Source organism: Lissotriton helveticus, chromosome 3_2 (assembly GCF_964261635.1).
Source record: "Lissotriton helveticus chromosome 3_2, aLisHel1.1, whole genome shotgun sequence".
Classification (NCBI taxonomy): Eukaryota; Metazoa; Chordata; class Amphibia; order Caudata; family Salamandridae; genus Lissotriton; species Lissotriton helveticus.
The window spans coordinates 73,750,211-73,765,744 of record NC_136062.1 but is presented as its reverse complement, the minus strand read 5'-3'; the positions used below and the strand labels follow the sequence as shown (position 1 = coordinate 73,765,744).

At 42.7% G+C, this 15,534-nt stretch overlaps 1 protein-coding gene across 1 annotated transcript in view; it reads left to right on the top strand.

Annotated features, from left to right (window-relative positions):
• Positions 1 to 2,164, top strand: part of GLDN (gliomedin) — a 600,890-nt gene extending 598,726 nt beyond the window's left edge. Inside the window, exon 10 of the mRNA XM_078684820.1 lies at positions 1,322 to 2,164. Coding sequence (XP_078540946.1) covers positions 1,322 to 1,784 — 463 coding nt within the window. The 3' untranslated portion in view covers positions 1,785 to 2,164. The remainder of the gene's footprint in view (positions 1 to 1,321) is intronic.
• Positions 2,165 to 15,534: the final 13,370 nt, after the last annotated feature.

The window sequence follows — 15,534 nt, the reverse complement described above, 5'->3', positions numbered from 1 at the left end:
CAAGACCAGCCCGCATTTCCTTCAGCAGACAGGTAAGCCTTTAGTGATTTTAGAAAGTTTTAGTGGAGAAAAATATGCCCTGTGTGTAGTGAACAGGTGGTTCCTTTTAAGCCAAGCAGGTTTTACCACTTCACATAAGATCTTACATGAGCTCTGCCATAGACATAATATATCAGTCATGTGCCAGTAAGAGCCCTCCCCAAAAGTCCTCGGCCAGTTTTAATTCGCCATCAACCACCTCAGAGATTGCTTGGTACCAAAAAGAAACTTCCTTCCTCCGTGGAAGCTTAGTTGCAAGCTGATTTTCCGGGGAATTGCCACCTCCGAGAAGACTACCTCCAGCTGTTTGAGAGTGTGAATGAGCCCAGCTTTGGCCCAAGATTACATTAGCCTCTGGCACTCCTTTGCTACCCTGGTCAAGTTAGTCTCAGCAATGCTGGTGATGTCCTGCTGAATATTTATCCCCAGGTACTTCATTTTAGAATCAATCTGGTACTGATGCTGGGATACTCCTCAATTCCAAACCATATTCTCAGTTTTTGAGGCATTGATTTCATAACCTGAAAGCAGCCCAAACTCCTGAGCTAGACTGATGACAACTGGAAATGCTGCCTGTTGGTTTGCAGAGAGAACTAGAATATTGTCTGCAAAAAGGGCTACCTTCCTCTCCCACTCTACATATTTGAACGGCTGTGTATTAGGGTCGTCCCTGAGCCGTTGAGCAAATGGCTCTATGTAAAGATCAAAAAGGAGAGGGGAGAGTGGGCAACCTTGTCTAGTTCTAAGGGCATGTATGTCTGCCACATGGCACAGTTAAAAAAGCACAAAATTGCTTTTTTTTAAGGTTTTCGATATTTACCACCAACTTGTGGTTGGTGGTAAATAACGAATCCTTAAATGAGGAATGCACTCACTTGAGTTCTCCCTACATTCAGGATTCAGTAATTTACCGATTCCTTAAATTACCGATTCGGTAAATTACCGAATCCTTCAATTTGGCCTCCTACATCTCACAAGCCTAATACCAGCCGGTAACGGCCGAAATTCGGTAATTTCGGCCGTTGCCGACTGGTATTAGGCTACCTACAACTAGCCCTAAGTTATAACAAAAATATTACCATCCTTTCTAGCTGGCAACTTCAGTAGTTCAGTGAACTAATTATTACCCAATACACTATTTTAACAACCTAGTGAACAAAGTGAAATCTTATACAACATGATCCTAAATTGTGTCTAATGAGATCTGTACATTATTCTTTTCAAGAGTAAAATGAAGTAAACCCCGATTGCAGTTGTGTAACATAATCTATTTTCTTTTCAGCTTGGATGTCAACAGTGAATCCTACAGAACGTTGACGATAGAGAATGCCTTGCACCGGGGTCGCAACTACCTCTTCTTGAACTCAAAATCCTATTTTAACGTCGCCATCGACGAAAAGGGGCTGTGGATTATCTATGCCTCCAGCGAGGACGAGAACATCGTTGTTGCCAATCTTGACGAAAAAACATTTTCTGTCGTTCGGCATATTAATACCACTTACCCGAAAGAGAAAGCTGGAAACGCTTTCATAGCTTGCGGCATTTTGTATGTTACCGACACTAAGGATTTGCGCGTGACGTTTGCTTTTGATTTGATCAAAGAGAAACAAGTTGCTGCAAGTTTTGAGCTTAGGTCTTTGACATCAGTCCTAGGGATGTTGTCGTACAACCCAAGAGATAAGCAGCTTTATGCATGGGAAGATGGCTATTTAATGCAATACCCTGTACAGTTTGCATCAGACTAATAATACATTAACCATTAGCTGTGATGTTCAGTTAATTTCAGGCTGTAAAAAAAAGTCTAGCAGGTGTGGCAGCCGATATGGCGTCATGCGACTTAATGCAATGTGTGATCATACGGAGCAGTTTTTTGGTGGCTCAATCTGGTTAAGAGGAATCAAACTCAAGGGTTGAGACTATTCAGCCTGAACCCGATATCCCTTTGTAGTTCACATGTTAGAGAATTTTGAGAATTATTTTTCATTTCCGCTTCCCATTGTAGTGGTATTAAGGCCTTACGTTTGTACTACCCAAAATATGTATTTTGTTATTTTACAACCAGACCATGTACTTTAATTATGCCACTCTTAAGAGTTTAATAAATATAAAATACTCAGAATATAAAGGCTGTATTACTGCAAATGTTTAATTTGAATAGTATAAATGTCCTTTTTCAGGGGATCTCTCTGATATAATTGGTAGCCGTAAACAGTGGTTGGTAATCCTAGAGTGAAAAAGTAAAACTTTGTAATTGTGAATGAATCAACCAGTAATCCCTACCTGAAAGTGTTTATATTGATTAAGTGAATGGGGCTACGAGGCTTTGACACTAAAATGCAGCAGCAGAAATGTTGTAGTTGGAGGGAAAAGTCTTGGAGCTACTCTGGTGGGAGGTATGTTCTTTATTTAATACTAGGCCCTTACTTTACAGCCACCGCCTGATGAGTCCTGTTAGGTAGGGCTTCATCCTCTCTCTAACATTAACTGCCTCGCAGGCTTCACCCAGCACACAGTAACCAACATTCTATGCATTATCGGTCCCATGCTCACAGCATCCACACTCAGCATTCTACAGGATGCTCAATCAGTCCATACATACTCAGACACGTCACATCACTACGTTTCCATTTCTTTACACACAGAACAAACCAGACATGCAATGTCTCTTCATCACTACTGCACCATGAATATTGCTGACGTTCAGCAACTCTGCAGACGTAAATCAATGCAGACAGACAGTAAAGACTGTTCAAAAATCAATACTGCACAAGAATTGGCAAAGCCAAAAGGTCTGTGTTTAATGTGCTAACATAAGTAAATGAGAAGAAGTTATCGGGACAAGACAGAAAGGGGTATTGTTATAAAGTAGTTGTAAGAAAATTGGGTTATTGGTTGAGGGTGATGAGAACCCTTCTCAAGCAACAACCACAATGCTTGTCAGGCTAAACCACTTAAGTCACTACACTATCCTGTGTTTAACCCTCTGGTAGAAAAACAGTCAGGCTTAACTTAGAGCCATTGTGTTAAGTATTTATGCAGTACACAAGCACAAATAAAGTAAAAACACAACACATGAAAAATCCCAAACATTTTAAAAATGGAGAAAATCATAATAAATAAAATTACACCAAAAGAAATTACATTTAATCAGTAGAACCAGAGTTATGAGTTTTGAAAGTTTTAGTAAAATCTAGCAGAAGACAGTGACAAAGTTATAAGTTAAGGCCAACTACAATGGAGCGCAGGTCGGATATATGAGGTGGATTGGGCCCGGGTCTCGGTTTATCTTCGGACTAAGTAAATTCACATGAGTAGTGCCTCACCACGCTCCCGACCCCACTATTATTACTGGTCTTCATTTTCCCCTCCTGATTGTTCTGTACCTTAGTGTGCTCTACCTGTGGGAACAATGAGCTCCGATTCTTCTGACTTCCTTCTTCTTGTTGTCTTTCTCCCTCCTTATTTTCTCTTCCCCTTCCACTTCCTTGTTATGTTCGGATGTTCTTCTGTGACTGATTTAGTTGCGGGGAGCGGGGAGACACAGAGAGGCGAGTAGGTACACTGCCGTTAAACCTCGAAAAAACGAATACATTATTTTGGGAGGCCACCCTTCCCTCTACCCCGTGAAGCCCAAAAGACCCGAAACAGGAGTCTTTTTTGCTTTTCTCCCACCCATTTGGGTGAGTTTTTGCCTACAACAGATTTTTGTCTGTAGTCTCAAGGAATCTAGGATTGGCAGGACCTTAGCGTGCCCTGACCACCCATTTTCCTATGGTCCTGAGGAATACCCGGTAATTTCCACCTTACGGGTAGAAACATGTAGACCTAACACATAGTGATACACATGGTCATAATATACCTTATTGTATCCACACACTTGATTTTAATATTGTCTAGTAGCTTGCAAATAAAATTTTTTGTCACACAAGTATACCAGGACAATTTTTAACATCCCCTTCTTTTTTTGTTCACTTCACACACACAAATACCAGCTCCACTGTAATTCAGGTGTCGTAGCACACCCTGATGGCATTCGGCTATCAGGGTGGACCCCGATGATGAAGCATGTCACCAACCAGGTTGGTGAGTGAGGGGTTTTTATAAATAAAAGAAGGACTCTTTTCTTTTTGTAGTCATCCCACTCAGACTGTTTTCCTTAAACAGTTTCTGATGGTACTCCTCTTATGTTTATTTGATATAGTTGCTTGCCATCTCGTCTCCCCAGGGCTTGGTTTCCTAGGTCATTGCACATGCCTGCCATCTGAGACATACCTTCAATAGAATTGTTATGCGCCGAAGGAGAACTCTGCTGACGGCTCCCCTCAAAGTGCTACCACCATTACTAGGATTGCTTCTCTAGCCTACTTGATTTAGGGGGCGGGAACTTGCTCTTCCTTTCTTTCCTCAGCTGTCACTTGTTATGGATGCAATTTCTTCTTTTTTCTTCTCAGTGATTTATACTGTATTTTCTTTGAAAATATAAATAAAGGTTGCCAAAAAGAAAATTTCTTCAAGAAAAGTCCAGGAGGAAATGGAGTTCAGTGGGTCAAGGCAGCTGGTTGTGTACAAGGAGTAGTCGGTGAAGTCTGGGAACCTTTGGATGAAGTCTCAGTGAAGCAGTTGATGAAGCGCAGGAAAAAAGCTCTGAGTGGGAAAAGCTGGAGATCCAGGCCGAATAGGTTGTCATCATCCTTGAAGGGGAGCCAGTCAATGTTGAGTCTGGTGAAGATTTTTCCCCACCAGACTTAGACAACTTTTTGGAAGTTGAAAACCTCCAATGGGATGGAGCTGTAAGCTGTGGCCAAAGCGAGCTCCAAGCGGTCAGGTACAGATGTCCCCAAGTCCTGCTGAACAGGATTTGCTGCTGCGGAGAAGAGCATAGCGGGAGCTACTGCAAAGTTAGGCTAACCGATGAATCACCACGAGCGGAACAGCTGGTAGTAAGTTCCACTCTTATGTCGATTCTTCTGGCACTTTTGGTGACATTTTGTCTAAGTCCCGTTCTAGGTTTAAGCAGGAGCAGCACCTCTAACAGCACTTCCAAGGGCCCAGGAACTGGGGGGCACCACTTGAGGGGTGGATGATTAGGACTGACCACAGAAGAGACCAGGTGAAGGGTTCAAGGTCTGTGAACTAGCTACTGGTGTCATGTCTGGTGGTCTTGAGTTAAAGGAGATTGTCCAGTTCTCCTTCAAGCAGCAAGGCAGATCTCCAAGCAGTAGGGTAGTCGTCTGGGATCACAGGCCTCAAGCAGCAGGACAGTCCTCTGGGAACAAGGCAGCCCTCTTGAAGTCTTCCACAGGTCAAGGAGTGTACTGAAGAGTCCAATATTTATACCTGGTGCCAGCCTTTGAAGTGGGGGATTCCCTCTACTACTTCCACATCTGTTCCTGGATAGTTTTCCACTTCCCCTGTCAAGGCTCCAAGAAGTCTAGGTGACAGAAGAGTAGTGTTGAACTCCTTTGGTAGTAGGGCTGCTTACAGCTCTGCCCCAATCATCCTGGAAGGTTGGCCCACTCTGTCTACACCTGATCCCCTTTTGTGTCGCTGACTAGAAGGAAATAAAGAAACACCAACAGCAGAGCCATTCACAGTCATGTGGGCAGGGACACGAGCAGAAGGCACAAATAGTACAAGAAAATGGTAACTTTCTAAAAGTGGCATTTCAAGATTTATGACTTAATATCCAATCCATATGAATGTAAACTACTTATCTTTATCTCCCTCCCCCATCAAAAGTTATCACTTACTAAATGTGATAAGGTAACTCCATGTTAGGCAATATAGTAACACACTCCTTCCAGCAACCAGTGTTTGCTGCTGGGTTTTAAGTTGAACTGGGCAAAATGTCAATTATGTCAGCATCATTTGTATAATTCCAGGAATTCTACATTTCTCTTATCACAAAAAATTCTTGAAATTACACCATTATTATGCGACTTCATGCAATTATGTGTATTTGTGGTACACATTTACCAGCAACACACCATTTGCAACAAAATATTAACATAAACTCACAGGAATAACCGAAAGCTAGCAGATGTTTGCAGAGATTTTGTTTTTTAGCACAAAACGTGTCCTCACTTCATAAACTGGTGCAAGGGTGCATTTCATTCTAAAATACAGCACTAAAGGATGGATTCGCATTTCCTGTAAATACGTATAATTTTGCAGAAACTTTATGTAATTACCTGAAAGCAAATTATGCAAATGTCACACACCTCTAGATTTAAGCTGTGACGTGTCATGGCATTTTAAATGAAAATAGTGCAAAGCACCAACCGCAGGCATCTGGTTGTACGCAATCAGTACCTAGGTGTGACCTATGGAGCGCGGTTTGGATACAGAGACCAGGTTTACCCCAAGCGGAAATTTTACCACCTGACTTAGTCCCTGAAATGGAAGTCAAAAATCCTCTGTGGGGCAAGGCAGCAGGCTGAGGTCTAGGTGGTCTCTATTAGGCCGGATAGCTGTTGGAAGAGGTCCTGATGAAGCCGTTGCCTTGTAGCGGGAAAGCTTTGAGTGGGAGAAATTAAACCCAATAAAGGTTCCTCACTAGCCAGATACTTTGGGTGCTTTCACCTGGTGAAGATTTTTAAGTTCAGACTGCGTCACTTTTTTTGAGCTTGGATTGCTCCAGCAGGGCAAGGTCGCAAGTGGTAGCCAAACAGGGCTTCACGAGGCCGGATAGCCTCTCTGTGATGTCCCACTGATATGGATTTGCTGCTGCGGAAAAGCTCTGAGTGAGAGCAACATCAATGTTTAGTTGGTGGCAAAATGGGTGCTGCAGTCCACAAGTGACATTTAACTTACAGGCCTTGTGTACAGATTGTACCATATCTCAAGAACTTATAGGTAATTTAAATATATGCCAATTAGGATCTTAGCTAATTTTGACATGTTTTGGGGGTAAGTGCACATACAATGGAGCCTGCTTAGCAGAGTCCCAGTGCACAGAGTTAAAAACCAGTAGCATCAGTTCAAAATAATGGGCGTGATCATGCAAAAAGATGCATTTTCCTACACAGATTTTTTCACAATCTGTGTAGTTTAACTTGTGATCATTAATACCAGCCACTTGATCTCCCAGTTACAAGGGAACTCAGTGGGTGGGCATTGGTAGGGAGGAAATCACAAACGAAAACATATGCAGCATTGGACGCAATGTAATCTGAACAAATTATTTTATCAGGGCAGGCCAACCCGCAGGTTGGCTAAACACTGCTGGCATTTACAGCAATTCCTCGATATTATTTTGTACGGAAGTTTATCTATATGTAAGCATTTTATTAGTTACATTTATATTGCTCTAATCTTTGGATTCATAGAAATTCAAAAATGTAATTGTAAAGTCATAAAAATGAAAGTAGAAGGATGTAAATTGTCTTGTGGGCATTGATGTTTTGCTAACTCATTTAGATGATGGTAAACCATATGCCACCTCATGCGTTAGCTGCTGCTCAAAGAATCTACTCCTGGACCTTTTTTTTTTTGCTCCCAAAATCTTATTGGGTTTTTACAGACATATAAAACAGTTAACATTTAGACACTTCGCTTTGTCCATACAGGGTGGCATTCCATTTAGGCTTAGATGTTGGTAGCCTGGGTTACAAAGGCTTGAGCTCCCTGTTACAACTATTGTCAAACATATAACATATGCCATATAACATAAAACATATACCCAATGGCGTTTTTTGTTAGGGGTGTCCGAAGGGTCGGTCTGGTTTCAGTGGACCATGGGCTTAGCCGGGCAACTGCCTCATGGACTACTCTGTGGGAAGTAAAGAGGGGGGGAGAGAGAAAGAGAGGGAGAGGGAGAGGGTTCTAGGGGAGTGGGGGTGTCCTGCTCTGAATAACAGGGCCGTGCTGGGTTATGCTACTGGTGTTGTCCTGCAAGTTCAAGGTGGGTCATACGGGTCTAGGAACCTATCCAGGGAGGTCCACAATCCCCTATTAGGGTTTCTCCATGGTGTGTTGCGTAGGGTTGTGATGTCGACTCCCCTCAAGCAGGTTACCTAATTCAGCCACCCTTTGAAGGTGGCTTTGGAGGTGTCCTTCCAATTGGTGAGGACTATTTTAGCTGCGGCTATTAATAAGAGGTCCAGCAGGCTTCTGTCGTTTTGCGAATCTAGATCAGGAGTTATGAATGCGGTGGTGAGTGAGGAGAACTCTTCTTTAAGAGTACATCCTAAGGCTTTGTTTATGAAGGAAAAAACTTTGTTCCAACATTTTTTCACCTTTGTGAAGTGAAAGATGAGGTGTGCCAGGTCCCCTTGTTCTATGTCACAGTTCCAGCAACAGTCATGTTCCCTCAGACCCATGGCCGCTAGGCGAGCCGGGGTCCAATAGAGTTTGTGTAGCAGCCAGAATTTTGTCTGGGCAAGCACCGGAGAGACCATATTCTTCGAGGGGACCGACCAGAGGGCGTATCTTTTTTGTTCGGTCAGGGTGGAGTCTAGCTCTGCCTCCCAGTAATTGGTTGTTTTGTTATTAAGCATGGAGGGGTTGGGTCGGAGTAGTTTGTAGATGTGGGAGATATGATGGCCCACTTTGTTCAGATTCTCCATATATTGGAAAATTGATGGAATGTGTCTGGCTATACTTGATTTGGTTAGGGCGGTTCTGATATTAAGAAAGTTGTAGAAAAGGCGCAGATAACTATTAACGGGGGGGTCTCAGAACAACTCACCCTACAGCGAGGGACAAGACCGGGCTACCCCCTGTCCCCTGCGCTATTCTTGCTGGCTCACGAACCTCTGATCAGAGACATCCTAGCCAATAGAGTTGTGGCGGGGGTCAATATAAATGAGGCCACTGCCAAACTAGCCGCTTACGTGGACGACATCCTCATAGTCACACAGGACCCCAAATCATCCATCCCTGCCCTCATGGAAACCATCTGTAAATACTCGGCCCACTCAGGATACAAACTTAACAGAGACAAATCAGAATTCATGCCACTCAATATCCACACCACCAGAGAGGTGCTTGACAACTCGGGTCTCGCCTGGCAACCAGGGTTCATCAAATACCTAGGGATCCAATTCGGCAAATACCTCAAATCCACACTCGACCAAACTGAGAAACTAACCTTAGAAAAAATGAAATAAGTTCTTGGAGGCCTGGTACCCCAAGTTTGTATCCTGGTGGGGGAGGGGAGACACAGTTAAGATGAGGATCACTCTGGTGATCAACTACCTCACAGGAATGATCCCACTTATACTAACAGACGACTTCCAGTGCAAGACTGACAAATTGCTAAACAAGTTCCTTTGGCATGACAGAAAACCGAGAACAAGCCTAAAGAAATGACGACTAGATAAGAAACTAGGAGGCCTAAACCTGGCAGATTTTAGAATGTTTCAGACTGCATCTATAGCGAGACAGGAGATCTACTGGATCCTACCCAACCAGAGCTACACGCCAGTGTGGCTCAGGATGGAGAAAGCCATACTCAACAACCTTGACCCACTATCACTACTCACCATAAACAAACCACCACAAAACATGAGCCTTATATTAAAAAACACCAGACTCGCCCTGCTCAAGGTGTATCAAAAACTAAAACACAGCATCAAAAACTCGAAATGGGAATCGCTGTGGGGAAACTAAAAAATAAAATATAGAACGAAACCCCTAACCATAGACACTTGGAAAAAATTAGGGTTCTCATTCCCTGCCCAGCTGGAAGAAGGGGGATCACCCCTCACCTACAACATACTACTCCTGGACCTTTTTATTCACAAACTTTGTGTCCATGTTGTTTCTTTTTTCGTCTTGAGACTGCTGGGACTGACTATTTGACCTCGCGATGGTATGTTGATGTGGTGGTAGTGGTAGCTCATTGTCATGATTCCACACTTGCTCATCCTTAAGGACTACACATCCCCTTTAGGCTACTGTTTTATTTCCCTTTTTGAAACCCACCCCTGTCCCGTGCGCCCGCACGCTTCAAGTCAGTGTGTTTGGGTGTGTTTGGTGGTACTGTATTTCATGCCTTATTTCATGCCTTGTGGCCTATTGTGATTATTTCCACTATTTGTGCAGGTTTCTGTGTTCTTATGCGGTTTAATTTAGGTTTAGGAGCAAGCGCAGACGGAAGACCAAGCCTTCGCTTTGAGCGCTCGCTGAAGTCAGACCTTCGCTCTGAGAGCGTCTCATCGCATCCTTTGCACGCGCCTTTTTGGTGCGCCTCCGAGGGGTTTCAGGAAGCTTTTGTCTCGCGCACCGTCCGTGTGCGTAACTGGGTGGAGCTGGGTGCGGCCCAGTATTTAAACCGCACCCAGCCTTCTGGAAGGCGCTTTGCCTTCAGACTTCCTTTGGAGAAGGTCGCGTATTCTTCATACCGGCAGGACATCTTCATGGCTCTTCAAATGGCTAATCATTCTCTGCAACAGCGATGAAGACCCTAGAAGACAAAGAGTCAGAAAGCTAAGTACTTTCATTTTTTTTGGTTAAAGGCGCCCTTCGCAAGAAAGGTCAAAAACAATTTTTGGAACTTTGCTTCACAGAAGAAAACGCAAGGAAAGACTTTGGACTATACTGTTTCTTGTACTTCAGTTTTCTTCAGAAGAACTTGTTTAGGTTTTCATGTATGTAATTTAGAGTCATATTTTGATGGCGAATACAGTCATCGCTTGTTGTTGTTAAGGTATAGGATTTCGTGTATTTGCTTGTCTTTCCGAAATTAGAGGAAGATTATTAAGAACCCCGAGTCTAGGAGGCAAGACGTTTATTGCAAGTAAGTGGTAGATGAGTTAGGAAGGATTCGCGAAAGCCTTTTAAAGAATGTTAAGTAATCCTTCTCTTTCATTTCCAGCCTAATTCAACTAGAGCCTTCAAGCCTACAAGCTGACCACTTATCCCAGAGGACACTTGACGACACCGTCTTCACCTCCATAAAGAAATACTGGACGAAGGCCCACTCCTTACTGATCGCAGGTAGGCGAACGTCTAGAAATCCAGTTAGAGTCTTAAGTACCTTAACTAGAGTAGTTAAAAGATTTAGAATAGAATAGGAGGAAACTATAGGACTTGAATAGTAAAGTCTTCTGTGCTTGTTGCCTCGCAGGTCGACAGCAAGAATCAAGAGTCTTCACTGCAACGTCCAGTACCGGCCCTCCTCCCTAATTTCTAGTTAATTTCTTGCTGTAATTTTAGAATCAGTAAGTGTTAGTTAGTAATCAGGGAAGTTGGTCCCTTGCGTCTCTGCGGAATCATCTGCGTCATCCTAGAGGGCTTCTGTTCAAGCAAGGTAAGGGACGACGTGGATAGCTTGACAGAAGGCAAAGCCCACGTTGATAATTCCGCCCAGACGCAATGGATCAGGTATCTATGCAGGATTTAGCTGCTGTGCTAGACGCAATTAGGCAGGATAACGCTGCTTTACGTAGGGATTTATCCTCTCTCCAGGACTCGGTGCAGCAGAAATCTGCCACTATTCAGGGCTCTTCCAGTTCTAGTTCTCCAACACAAATCCATGTTGTAACTCCGGTCCCCACCCCTTTAGCTCCCCCAGAGAGGTTTTATGGGGATTGCAATAAGTTCTCTGTGTTTTTACAACAATGTCACTTACACTTTATAGCAAAAACCACAGCTTTTCCTGATGATTCTTCCAGAGTTGCATTCATGTTATCCTACATGGGTGGCGACGCTGCCCTTTGGTCTGTCCCTTTAGTTGAAGCTGATGATCGGATCTTGTATAACTTCAGGGATTTTGAGAGGGCTTTAAAGAAGATGTTTTCTAAACATCTATTTGTTCAGTCTGCAGACAATGAGCTGTTAGGTTTAAAACAAGGCTCATCTGACTTGCTACATTATATTTCTACCTTCAATCGTTTGGTCTTAGAAGCTGATTGGCCTCACGACAAGCGAATCTCGATCTTCTATAGGGGATTGAAGGACGAATTGAAAGACATGATCACCCAGATTTTAGACCCCCCCGAAGAGATTAGTGCCTTCATTGACCTAGTGGTGAAACTAAATCATCGTATATCCGAAAGAAAGGGGGAAAGAGGGAAGTCAGAGCACAAATTAGTTTTCTTTAAGGAAAGATCCACATCAGTACCTAACCGAGAACCTAGTTCCAAAACTGATTCTGCAGAACCTATGCAGATAGGATCTATCCGAGGTCCCTTGTCTAAGGAGGAGAAAGAAAAGAGACGGCGATTAAATCAATGTCTCTATTGTGGGAAGTCAGGACACTTTGTGAAGGAATGTCCCACACGACCAAACAAATTTAAAGTTAGATCATCCGACTTAGCTGTCACACAAGAAAAGTCGGAAAACTAGAAAACTCGGTAAAAGGAGAGGTCGGTTTATCGAGTTTGTTCTCTAGTTTGGCCTCAACTATTCCTCCCATTGGATGTAGACACTTTTCAATTCTTGTAGAACTCCGAGGTCTACTTCCAGAGTCTTATTCCAGACAGGTGGAAGCCATCATAGATTCTGGTGCTACAGGTAATTTTATAGACTCTCATTTCTTCCTCCAGTTAGGCTTCAGATCCTTGTCAAATGACCATCCAGAAATCGTTAGAGCTGTTGATGGCAAAGAATTGACTTCGGGTCCTGTTAATAGACAGACTGAGGTATTAGAAATGGATTGCTCTCCTATACATAGGGAAAGAATACAATTAGACATCATTGATGCCCCTCAATTCAAGATGATTTTAGGAATCCCTTGGTTAGTTAAACATAACCCGTCCATAGATTGGGTGACCAAGACAATCACTTTTCAGTCTCCTGCTTGCACAGAACTTTGTTTCCTTACTAAGAGATCTAAGGATGTGGTTCAAGGTTTTGAATTTGGAATGGAATCACCCAATATACTGATTCTGGAAGGAGTACCATCAGTGTATAATGACCTGTCTGATGTTTTTGACAAAAAAAAGGCCAACACCCTACCACCACATAGAGATTTCGACTGTAGAATAGATTTAGTGCCTGGAGCCACCTTACCCTGCAGTCGAATATATGCTCTTACGGAAACAGAAAACGCCCATCTCAGAGATTATCTTGATGAGTATCTAGCTAATGGCTTTATAAGACACTCCAAGTCTCCGGTCTCATCAGCTCTTTTTTTCATTCCAAAAAAGGGAGGGGAGCTGCGTACGTGCATAGACTACAGAGCCTTGAACAACGTGACCATTAAGAACAGGTACCCCTTGCCTTTGATCCCTACACTATTAGATCAAATTAAGAAGGCTAAAATATATACAAAATTGGACTTACGCGGAGCGTACCATTTGGTAAGAGTAAGAAAAGGAGACGAGTGGAAGACAGCATTCCGTACTAAATTCGGTCTCTTTGAATACCAGGTCATGCCATTTGGTTTGTGTAACGCTCCTGCCGCCTTCCAGTTTTTTATAAATGAGGTTCTACATGAGTTCATTGACATCTGCTGTGTAGTCTACATAGATGATATCCTCATATATTCTGATTCTGAGGAAGAACATGTAAGACAGGTTCGCGCCATTCTTCAAAGACTACTTTCAAACTCACTCTTCGTAAAATTGGAAAAAAGTCTATTTCACGTTTCCAAGGTGGATTTTCTGGGCTATATTATCAGCCCAGAGGGAATAGAAATGGACCCTAAGAAGGTAGAAGCTGTAACAACCTGGCCTAGTCCCACTTCTGTGAAACAAATCCAAAGTTTTTTAGGGTTTGCAAATTTTTACCGCAGATTCATTCAGAACTTTTCTCAGGTTATAACACCTATTACCAAACTGTTGAGAAAAGGAGCCAAGTTTTTATGGTCCCCAGCCGCAGATGAAGCATTTCAGAACCTAAAAAAGTTATTTACCATGGCTCCAATTTTAAGTCATCCAGACCCCAATCTACCTTTTATTGTGGAAGCAGACGCCTCTCAATTTGCATTGGGTGGCATTCTTTCACAACGAGATTCAGATACTGGCCAAATGCACCCTATAGCCTATTTCTCAAGAAAATTATCAGAAGCCGAACAAAATTATGCTATTGCTGACAAGGAGTTGTTGGCAATCAAAGCAGTGTTTGAAGAATGGCGTCATTACCTATTAGGAGCTCGTCATCCTGTAACGATTTATACTGATCACAGGAATCTCCAAGCTCTAAGATCTGTAAAGGCTTTATCTGCTAGACAACTGCGATGGTCCATGTTTTTTAACGACTACAATTTTGTGATTACATATCGCCCAGGAAAGGAAAATTTAAAAGCAGATGCTTTATCCAAACTAGGAGAAATGACATCGGATCAACCGGTAGTCGTTCACCCTGTAATCCCTACTTCTTGTTTTCAGGGAAGCTTAACTGTTTGTGACATCATTGACGACATTAAAGAAGCTCTGAAAGAAAAGACATTGGAGCTTTGGAGAAAAGATCATCCTTTTCTTATTGAGAAGGACGGTTTGCTGATGGTCCATGACTTGATCTTTGTTCCAAATGAGAAAATTCAAAGAGCCATTAATCACTTTCATCATGATACAGTTCTGTCTGCCCACCCAAGCTTTATAAAAACTATGGAACTCATCAAGAGGAAGTTTTAGTGGCCTTCTATGTCCAAAGACATTAAACAATTTGTGGAAACTTGTAGCATCTGTATTCAGCACAAGTCCTCTCACCAGGCTCCTAGTGGTTTGTTGATGCCATTACCTATTCCTCCTCAACCATGGCATACTATATCTTTAGACTTCATTGTTGAACTACCTGAAACCAAGAAGGGATTCAATACAATTTTGACTGTAGTAGACCAGTTTTCACGTATGGCCCATTTTGTTCCTTTAACACCTTCAGCGCTACCGCGTTTACCTGCCCTGCGCTGAAAGAGGAGCAAATGGCTTGTTTGTGACAAAGCCAGCTCGTCATGAGCGCAGGGCAGGTAACGCCCATGACGAGCTGGCTTTGTCATTAGCGTCGAAGTGGTTAAAAAAGCTTCCCACTGCATTGGAGCTTGCTCATTTGCTCATGATCCATGTGATAAGATTACACGGGATTCCTTCGGTTGTCATTTCGGACAGGGGATCACAGTTTATTTCTAAGGTTTGGCAGAAATTGAGTTCTTTGCTACATATGGAGGTTCGTTTATCCTCTAGTTATCATCCTCAAACCGATGGTTTAACTGAGAGGACTAACCAGACTATTGAACAATATCTTCGTTGTATGTTACCTAATGTTTCCGAAGAATGGTCCGATCTGCTAAGTCCTTTGGAGTTCGCCTACAACAACTCTGAGCATTCTTCTATTAAAATGTCCCCGTTCTTTTGTAATTTCGGTTTTCATCCAAAAAGTATTCCTGAAAACTCCAACAATAACCTCAATGATTCCGTACCCACAGTTTATGACTATGTGTCCCAGGTATTCTCCATTCAGGAGGATGCCAAATTCAACTTGGCCAAAGCGAAAGAATCTCAGAAAGAAGCCAAGGATAAACATCGATCGGAACAACCTCTTTATGAAATAGGAGATAAAGTATGGTTGAGTACAAAAAATTTGAAATTAAGAGGGAACAGAAAATTCAAT